The sequence below is a fragment of the Podarcis liolepis genome, assembly GCF_965112155.1.
Source record: "Podarcis liolepis genome assembly, chromosome: 8".
In the NCBI taxonomy this organism is placed as follows: domain Eukaryota; kingdom Metazoa; phylum Chordata; class Lepidosauria; order Squamata; family Lacertidae; genus Podarcis; species Podarcis liolepis.
The window spans coordinates 24,517,819-24,528,651 of NC_139560.1; the positions used below are offsets into that span (position 1 = coordinate 24,517,819).

The following is a 10,833-nucleotide window of genomic DNA, read 5'->3' on the forward strand; positions in this document are numbered from 1 at the left end:
GCGAGGGACTTAAAATACCGTATTTAAAAAACCCCGCGTGGTTTTAGAGCTGGGGGCGGGGCCTTAAGTTGCTAAGTGGGAGGCGGGGCCGCCGTTGGCTTTTTGGGGGAGGGGGCGGGGCGGAGTGGGAGTCGGTTAAAGTTCAAGCGCAAAGAGCCGCCGGCTTCGTTCATCCAGCGGTCCGTTGAGCGAGGAGCTGCTGCTTGTTGCTGCCATGGCCGCCTTAGTGAAGAAGATCATCAGCACCGCGAAGGCTCCGGCTGCCATGGGCCCTTACAGGTAAGGGCAGCGTTCCTGCTCTGTACGTGGACTGCAGTTCACCTGCGGGACTCGCTGCCACAAGATGGGCAGATGCCAGCGGCTGTAGAAGAGGAAGCGGGTGGGGGGGGGGAGGTTTCCAAGGAAATCGCTGGAGGAATCAAGAATGGCCACTAGTCACTATGGCTAAATATTCCAGGAGCAGAGAGAGGCATCATGTGTTTCTGAATACAGTGGTTAGTTGCTGGGGGTGCTAGACTCAGCAAGCGTGTGAAAAATTCAGGAAGTAAGGCAAAGAGCTTCAAATCGCCCCAAATCTGGAAAGGGCTGCTGTATGTTTGGAAGAAAGCACTTCTTCACTCAGCTCGTGGTAAAACTATGGAAATCCTTTCCACAGAGAGGCGGTGATGCCCACCAACTTGGATGAGATGGATTAATGGATAAGGCTTGCTAGTGGCTACTAGCCATGATGGCTATGCTCTGCCTTAATGGCCAAAGGCAGGGTACCAGTTGCTAGAAGGGTCCTGCTTGGATGGTGAATCAGAGGGGCCTTTGGTGGTGGAGCACGTGCATTGTATGCAGAAGGACCCAGGCTCAATCTCTGCTGCAGATATCAGGTGATGGGAATGGCCTGTAGCCTGAAACCCAGAGAGCCACCAGTGGCGTAGCATGGGTTGTCAACACCCGGGGCAAGGCAAGTAATTTGTGCCCCCTAACCCTAACCCCCAGATGTTGCGCCCGGTGCGGCCGGCACCCCCTGCACCCCCCACGCTACGCCACTGAGAGCCACTGTCACTTGGAGTAGCCAGACAAATAGTCTGTCTTGGTATTAGGCAATTTCCAGTGTTCTTAAGTGCATTGTGTTAACTTGCTGTGCCCCAAAATGTGAGAGGAGATATACTTAATGATAATAATAACATAATATCTGCATGTTTACAGCCAGATCAATCAATTGCTTGCGTAAAGGAGTAATACTTCAAAAAAACCTGAGTTCAGCCAAAAAAGTAATTGGTTGAAAGTATTATATTCACGTATGTGAATACCCCAGATGGGCGGGGTATAAATAATAAATTATTATTATTATTATTATTCACTGAGTTCAATACTTCAGTTGTAGTCCTGGGTAGAGCGCCATCTTTAACTAAAAATATTACTTCCTTTTACCAACCTGTAAAAATGCATGATGATAGCTTTTTTTATGCTCTGGAAAATTTCCCTCAGGGTGACGCCTCAGTCTGGCATTCTTTTCTTTTTTTTAACCACCTCCCTGTTGAGGGATGAGGGAGCTACTAATCCTTTCAATTTTTAATAAGGATGTGAAGAACTTTAATACATTTCAAATTTATTCATAAGGCAACCAGAGGCAGGTTGTCATCAAAACCTGAATATATGTAAAGTTTATTGAACTCCTCAAATGGAAAATGCTGTCCTATGCTAAGCTGTCGTAGTAATCTGTCCATTGAGTAAGAGCTGGTTTGCCATTACTGCACTTTTTAATCATTAACGAAGAAGCTAGCTAGACTAAAAGTTTAATTAGTGTAAAATGAAAAAGGCCAAGGAGTCTCTCTTCAAGGCCAAGTCTGGAGTAAGCTGATATACCTGAAGAAGGCATGTTAATAATCTTTAATGAGACCTCAATATTGCAAAAGATATTTTCGTCCCCAATAATAAGAGCTGAGGTCAGCTTTGGTTTCTTGGTTTGTAGTTTCTGTTCTTCACATACCTCAGCATCTGCAAGTAAAGCTATTCTCTTGCATCAAGCAAGGCACCAGTTGTAGACATGTCATGTTCATAATGTACATACTCTGAGGTGGTCCTGTTCCTAGGTTGTAGTCTGCCATTAATAATAGGTTTGGGTCCATATCTGAATCCAGACCCAGATGAAGGCCTCCTTCCCCTGTAACACACAGTGGCAACAAGGTTGCATCTGATCTTAAAAATGGAAAGTGTAATGCTGGTGGTCAACAAAAGAGGTTTAAAGACTCTCAAGGCAAATCTTAAAAAATGTAGTATAAACACTGACAGCTGGGAAACACTGGCTTGTGAGCGCTCCAATTGGAGAACAGCCTTTACCAAAGGGGTCATGGGCTTTGAAGATGCTAGAACTCAGGACGCAAGGGAGAAACATGCTAAGAAGGTGGCGCTTTTGGCAAACCCTCACCATGATCAACTCCCACCTGGAAACCTATGTCCCCACTGTGGAAGGACGTGTGGATCCAGAACTGGCCTCCACAGTCACTTACGGACTCACCATCAAAACCGTGTTCATGGAAGACAATCTTACTCGGCTACGAGTGATCGCCAAAGAAGGAGGTTGCAAGTGTCATGGTCTGGTTGTGGCCTGGATATGGTCAGTGAGCATGGAATGCTGACCTACTGGGGAAAAGCTGTTTGTTGGGAAGGGTGTGGAGAGAAATTGAACGCTCCTTGGAAAATGCTGCAGAACCCTGAATAGGAGCGCTCTACATTTAATGGCTGGTTTCATCTACATATGCTGAACAATGCTGAGCAGCGGTAATGGATAGAAAGTAGAAGAATATTTAAGGCACAAGGGGGGGGGACTTCTAAAGTTCTTAGGGGGAAAAAGCTCAACCCCATGTGCTCATCAACGGAAGGGATTTTTATCCTTTTGTGGCATGCACTTGGCTTTGTTTACCAACTTGTAACCATTAGTCTAATTTTTAATGTTCTGCCCCGAACAGCAGAAAGGTTGGTCCCAGGCTAGGCTTGCATCATTTTAGCTTGTTTGAAGGTGTTCCCATTTATAATTGAGTGTTGCAATCTGCTGTTCCAAATTAGTTGGCTAGCGCACCATGTATTTAGGAGAGGCCAGGGTTCACTGAGTTGCATGTTAAGGGAACATGGAGGGCGGTGTCCTTGAGCATTAAATTTGTGCTGAAACAAAGTAGTTAAGCACTTTTTAAAAAACTACAAGGGAATGCTTAACAACACTGCCTAAATTTCCAGAGTAGCCATTTTAATTGGTGTATTTTGAGGTTTAAAGGTAGCTTTCAGTAACTTAGCATTTGCTCTGCTGTGACAAGAACTGTTGAGGTGGGTGAAAGCAAAGGTCTGGCTCACTGTTTCTAGCTCCACTGCTAGTTCAGTTTCTGCTAACAGGATTTTTGCAGAATTTCTTGGGTGTCCATCGTATACTGAAACTCGCAGATAATGATGTGGTGGTTCATGGATTTCTGTCACTCTGACTGAAAAAGTGTGGTGATATGGTTCCCTGAACTCAGCCTGAGTGTTCTTAGAATTGGTGTAGGAATTGGAATGACCAGCAGTGCATTAGATTAGAATATTTGCAACTGCACTGGTTCCACCAAAGAAGAAACTTTTAAGCCTTAGAAGGGGAAAAGAGAACTTGAAATCACATTTATAATCAGTGGCAGATTGCTGCTTTCTGCTTGGATGTTTGCCAGGTGGCAGTGGTTATTGGCACCAACTGAACAGGCATGTAACAAATGCCCAGACTGCCATAAAGCTGTGTGATCCAGCATCCTATAGCAAAACCTACCTTGATGAATCTGTTTGTATCCTGTCCAGCATACAATGATATCTGTACCAGTAACAACAGCATTTCATAAAACACAATTGTTCTTGTAAAATACAGTGGTACCTCAGGTTACATACGCTTCAGGTTACAGACTCCACTAACCCAGAAATAGTGCTTCAGGTTAAGAACTTTGCTTCAGGATGAGAACAGAAATCGTGCTCCGGTGGTGCGGCGGCAGCAGGAGGCCCCATTAGCTAAAGTAGTGCTTCAGGTTAAGAACAGTTTCAGGTTAAGTACGGACCTCCGGAACGAATTAAGTACTTAACCTGAGGTACCACTGTACTACAATACACCAGATTCAATTAAGACAGTATGCAGTGCAACCTTGAGTAAACTGCAACAATGCTAATGTCCAAAGGCCTGAGTGAACAGCCTTTGTGTTTTAATCTGGTGGCTGAATGTCTGCAGTGTAAGTGCCTGCTGAATCTTTATGATTATTAGTTAAATATCTTTGTTACTTACCATTAGTTTCTTTGGCTTCTGTCCAACACTGAATTCAGTGGGACTTACTGCTGAGTAAGGTGTGCCTAAGATTGCATCATGAGTTGATTTGGAAAGAGAGCTTTATGGCTGCTTAGGTGTAACCTGCAAGTTTCTAGTACTTCATTTGGGTCAAAACTACACGTTATGTGCAGTTGTGTGTAACTGTAGCCTGATTTTTAATTATTATTTAATGGGAAGCGTTCACAAGACGCTATAATCCTGAGCAGAGCATTGGGGGAAGATCCATCTTTCCTCAAACCATTTCCCCACTCAAAATCCCCCTCCCCTTGCTTTTTCTCCCTTTGGATCAGGATTTCTTAGCAGCTGATCAAAGTTATATTACATGAGAATTTAGAATACTGTAGCTAACATCAGGACAGAACGAAGAGCAAGATCTTTCTACCACCCAGAAGACTGAGATGTACTGATGCTTATATGTTGAGGATGAAGTCAAGCTAGACTTGTTGAAGACCTTTCTGTTCATTTAGACATTTTCAATAACTCATGTAGACTGGTCCTTCACGGTTTTTAATTAAATCAAAATGTTATAACTTTGAGGTCATGTTTTCTTTTCTTTTTGAATTCATGTTGCTTTGGGTTTAATGGCTCTGTTTTATTTTGTATTGGTTTTTTTTTTCTTGTTCATTATAATCCACCCAGAGAAATTTATGCTGTGGAGCTGCATGCAAACTTCCTAAATAAATAAATCAAGCAAGCAAGCAAGCAAGCTCATGTTTAAGTTATGAATGGGAAATCTTTGGGAAACCAAAATAAAATACTTTAAGATAGCAAAAAAGTAAATCTCTTTCTTTTTCTTGTTTTCTCTCTTCTCTACTGCTGAACCTTAGCCAAGCAGTGTTGGTAGACAGGACCATGTATATCGCAGGGCAACTAGGCCTGGATCCCTCAAATGGACAATTTGTACCTGGAGGAACAAAGGAACAAGCCAAACAGGTGAAACACCTTTATTATTCTGACAATGAGTTTGATGTCATTATTCATGTAGCATAAATTAAATCTTAAGGGCATGTCTGCAAGGCTCAAAATAGAAGATCAGATGTACTGTTTCAACATGTCCAGTCCTGGGAGGGCTGGGTCCCACTTAACCACATAGCTGCCAGGGACCATTGAAGATTTTTGTGCCCTGCACCGAGGGATACTGGATGAGAGTGCCCACGCTTTTCAGGACCCTTTTGGGTTACAGTGCTGAGTAGGAGCACACATTCTGGGCCCCTATTTTGAGAATGGGGAAGGCCATAGCTCAGTGGTAGAGCATCTGCAAAACATGCTAGGAACAATCCCCAGCATCTCTCCGCAGGGCTGGGAGAGGCCCCTGTCTGAAATCCCAGAGAACCACTGCCAGTCAGTGTAGACAGATGGTCTGACATCGGCCCTGTGTGACAACCAGCTGCCAAAAACATTTCTATGTGATTTGTATTAATTTTTTTTTAAAAAGTTGCATTTTATTTATATTGGTGTTTTTACTATTTTATTATTCTATCTATTTAACTTGCATGCTGCCTGGAGGCTGATTGCAACAGGTAGTGTATATATATATATATATATATATATGCTTTCGTAGATTTTCACGGGTACAGGAATGCAGGTTTTGGTGTCTTCGGGTGTCTTCCCGTGTAAGAGTTGGGGTGTCTAGGCGACGTTTCGACGAGGTCTCACTCGTCATCTTCAGGCTGGTGCTTTCGGCTTCTTGTTACTGGAACAGAGCAGGATCTCAGTGTTTGAGTTCCTATAAATACTGTTGAGGGGGTGTGGTGTATGCCCAGAACGTTGGAGGCTATACACCACACCCCCTCAACAGTATTTATAGGAACTCAAACACTGAGATCCTGCTCTGTTCCAGTAACAAGAAGCCGAAAGCACCAGCCTGAAGATGACGAGTGAGACCTCGTCGAAACGTCGCCTAGACACCCCAACTCTTACACAGGAAGACACCCGAAGACACCAAAACCTGCATATATATATATCTGACTAAAATCCCAAGGTTCTTGTGCACATAGTTGCCACTGCAGAGAAAGCTAGTTTTCCTTACGTTTCATTGAAATTCATGGAATGTAGGCTGGTTGTGACTTGACTTGCAAGCACAACTCTTTCTAGATGAGGGCCTTGGTGATTTAACGTTTTGCTGAATTTTGTCATTATAAATTGCTGGTTCCCACCCTGTGTTTCATGACGTTTTAAAATGGTGCATAAGTTGTAACCGGCTGTGACTCCTAGGGGTGAGGTGTGCAAATCCAAATAAATGACTCAAACCCTTTTGTGTGTTTAGGCCCTTCACAATATTGGAGAAATTCTGAAAGATGCTGGCTGTGACTATGACAATGGTGAGTAGAAGCTATGCTAAATGAGTTACTTCTGAATTATCTTACCTTGAATCAGACAGGAAAAGGGAAGTGTCTCTACCTTGTGAGAGACAATGACAGAGGTGGGGCTGCTGTGAATATCTGCAGGGTGGGAATCAAGAACATTCCCTCTTCTCATATTTACATGACATCCCATGTCCCTTTACAAAAAAAAATTCTGGTTGATACAAATATCTTACTGAGCCCCCATTTTGGTAGGTTTTAGGATTTTGAAAGTTCTTACTATGTCACCTTTATTCTTCATGTGAAATTCTGAATTAACAGGTACCAGCAATCTGAACTACCTCCTGGTTACTATTTAACAAAGTATAAAAGGAAAATTCCCGGGTTCCAATATCCAAGTTTGGGGCAAGTACTCTTTGGTGAAAAAATCCCAGCAGAATTTTAAAATCACAAAATATGCAGCAACAAAGTAAAGCATAGAAATATAGGCTGGAAACATAGACCTTTAAAATCTGCCCTTCCAAAGTTTCCTTCTTCCCCACTTCCAAACTCTCCAAAGGTCAGATTCATGAGCTTTTCAGAAAAAGTTGCACAGGCAGTAAAACTTGGCTTAGGTACAAAGTGGTGAATGTTCCTAAATTATTGATATAGGAACTCAAGAATGGCCGATACGAGCCATGTGGTTGAGCTGGAGCTCAAACCATAACACATGCTGAAAAATTGTTGTTATAGTTTTTTAAAGCTTGATAATTGGGAATGGAGTTTAAAATACCATTTTCTCATGTATAGTGGTGAAGACTACTGTGCTGATGGCTGACATGAAGGACTTTGATGATGTGAATGAAATCTACAAGCAATGTAAATATCGCTACAGCTCTAACGCTTGTGTACCGCCAGCTGTACAAGCAACAATGTTTTGCCCTGTACAAAACATGAAGCAATGTGGTCTCCACCAAGATGGCTTCAGCTGACAAGAGCGACACAGAATGGAATGAGAAAATCCAGATTGGGGGGTGGGGGGTGGAAAGAGAATTGTTCTGTTTTTAATGCTCATGCTCTTGTGAGCCCTTTTGTTAAAACAGTCTGTGAGCTCCTTTTTTTGTAATTGGTTATACCCAGTGCTAGGCCCATGGACATAACTTAGTTCCATTAGTTTCTATGTGTCTACTTTGAGTAGGACTTAGTTGGATTCCAGCCAGGCACTATCACTAGAGGACAGCAAAGAGCGGGCCTGGCGAGGATTTATGGCCTAGTGAAAATGTTTATGGGCCTGGAGGGCTGAATTTGACCCCTGGCCTTGACATACCATGACATTCAAACAAAGCCTCTCTCAAGGACAGCTGGATTATACAACCTGTATAAATTATGCAAAATATTTTTATTTTGCTTTAGTTAAGTCAAATGAAGAGCTTTATGGGATTTCAGTGCTCTGCTCCATGATTACTGAAAATTCCTCTTTCTTGTAAGGCGTCACTTGGCATTTCCCACATATCTGTAAGCTTTTTCTTGCCTTAAGGCTTTAAAACTTAATACTGATTCTACTTCCTGTGGTTGCATAGTACAAGAATACAGATAGCCTGCTGTATCATTGGTGAATCTATTTACCTAACTCAGCAAGCTGCTGCAAATGTAAGCAAAACTCCGTATTTCATGTTGTCAATATAATCATGGCAATGTCTTTTCTATTCTACTCAGTCTTCAAGCGCAACTTTCCAGCCCGAGCCGCTTACCAAGTTGCTGCTCTGCCAAAAGTAAGTGCTGTTCTATTTCTACAAAACAGCTTCTATACGATTTCTTGCAGATAGAACTGCTAAAATTATTTAGACACAAGGACTTTAAAACCTTAACTTACCAGTAATTTTGAGAATTTACAGAAAGGAGCAGGATATGACTGAGAAGCAGTCAGAAGACTGAGTGGGTTTACTCCCAAGTAAGGGCATATAGGATTTCAGTTTAAGAGTCTTTTGGCACCTTAAAGACCAATAGACTTATTGCGACATTAGCTTTCATAGACTAGAGCACATGTTTAGAAGACATGAAGTGTAATCCTAAATGGATTGTTTAGAGCCAAACAAGCATGAAACTTAAGAGACTGTGTGTGACAATTCCATGTAAAGCTTAACGTATTCAAGATATGCTTTGTGACCATTTATAATAGCACTATCAGGTGTCGTTGTGAATGGCTGCAGTGCTTGTATACATTTAAGCTTTGCATAGAATTCTCATAGACAACAGCACCTCTCACATTTTTACAGCTTTTATGTGGCATGAAGGGCTGCAAATTTTATACATGCCCCCTCCAGCAAGTGGAAGTGCTTTCTATTACACAGAAGCCACCATTGGCACATAGACCCTTGGAGTCTAAGGAGGATTAAATTGGAATGGACACAAAGCTGTGGGGTGCAGAAGACGCCTGCACTGATTTTATAATGCAGTTGTTTGACATCGGCCCAGGACCCACATACCTACGGGACCGTCTCTCCTGGTATGCCCTGCGGAGGACCTTAAGGTCCACAAATGACAACACTTTGGAGGTCCCAAGTAGCAAGGTGGTTAGATTGGTCTCAACTAGGGCCAGGGCCTTTTCAGTACTGGCCCCGACTTGGTGGAACACTCTGTAACAAGAGACTAGGGCCCTGCGGGACTTGACATCTTTCTGCAGGGCCTGCAAGACAGAGCTGTTCCGCCTGGCCTTTGGTTTGGACTCAGTCTGACCCTTATTTCCCTCCCCTAACGGTTTTGATCTATGGGCTACTTTTAAAATGAGGCTGCATTTTAAATTGCATTTTAAATTGGTGGGTTTTTAATCTATTATGTTTTTATTGTAATTTTACTGGTGTTAGCCGTCCTGAGCCTGGCTCTGGCCGGGGAGGGCGGGGTATAAATAAAATTTATTATTATCTTCCCTACAGGGTGCCCGTGTGGAGATTGAAGCTATTGCCATCACTGGACCTCTGCAAGATGCCCCACCACGACTATAAACTTAGTTGTTCTTGGTTTTTCCTTTCCACAGGATCAGGAATGATTTGTGTAGGGATTCAGTTCTGACACTGGCTTCATATAATGTAGTCAAATTCAGGACTGGGATCCTACATGAATTCTTCTGGCAAAGATCCTCCTCCCACATCCCCTTTCAACTGTGCCATAAACGCTCTGAGCCCTTGCAGAATATGGTGCATATGAAGCTCATTAAAGATCTGAATACTTGGGTACATCTTGGCCCTTGAAGTAGTATTTTGAGGGAGACTGTGAAATAGTTTATAGAAAAAATTAACGTAGATTCATTCTGTAGTGCTTAGAAGCCAAGCTAGCATTCTTGCTATGCACTACATTAAGCAACCCTACCCGTAAAAATGTTTGAAGGAAAGACTATGATGGATTCTTTCGGAATACGGTATTGGAGGTGGATGTTAACTTTAGATTTAGCCACTTTGAAAAACATAGTCTTGGACTTCTGTCCTGACCACATCTGACTTACTAAACAACCTAATGTTGATGCCAATTTTATACTGAGAGGATCTTTTGAGGTGTTTTGTATTTTGTGTTTTTAAATAACATTACCTTCAAAAATAGCTGATTTCAATTAACATTGTGGTTGTGGGAGGTGTTACATAATAAACCAGTTGCATAAAGTATCAGATTTAGACTTGTTTCTTCATTCACAAATAATAGTGTTTGGGTGTTTAAATTGGACCTTCTATTCCTAAAAATACCACATAGAAATAGGCAGCAGTGAAGGCCAAGTAGGTACCGCTGCATCGCAATTCGGTCATTCACAGTGACACTTCCAAGCCAAATTATATATTTATAGCCTTAAGAATTACCTCTGTAGGAACCAGTCACAGAAACCAAGCATGGAATACAGGTGTGAGAAGAATTTAAGGAGCTTTTTTGAGCACTCCATATTATCTGCACTTAGTATGGGAAATGTGCTCTTAATTTGTACATGTACTGAGGCAAATGCATTAAAAATGGCAATAAACTATTTTCTTCCTGTAATTATTTAACTCTGAAGACTAAATGGGAAGATAGTCCCTTCCATGCAATCCAGCTTTGAAGACTTCACCAGACTGAACCCATTTGGAGGCAGGAAAATAATGTATTGTACTGGTGGCAACAGAAGAGTGTCTTGGTGCTGCCATTATCAAAGTTGTAGGCAAAAGATTTTACTATGTATGTGCCTAGAAGTGTGATTGGTCTGAATACCCC

General features: G+C 42.3%; 1 protein-coding gene across 1 annotated transcript; it reads left to right on the top strand.

Moving 5' to 3' along the window:
* Positions 1 to 42: 42 nt before the first annotated feature.
* On the top strand, positions 43 to 10,259 carry RIDA (reactive intermediate imine deaminase A). Its single transcript, XM_083517492.1, has 6 exons — positions 43 to 279; positions 5,149 to 5,254; positions 6,588 to 6,642; positions 7,414 to 7,482; positions 8,320 to 8,375; positions 9,537 to 10,259. The coding sequence occupies exons 1-6, from the start codon at positions 215 to 217 to the stop codon at positions 9,603 to 9,605; spliced, it is 420 nt and encodes a 139-aa protein (XP_083373618.1). The 5' UTR covers positions 43 to 214; the 3' UTR covers positions 9,606 to 10,259.
* Positions 10,260 to 10,833: the final 574 nt, after the last annotated feature.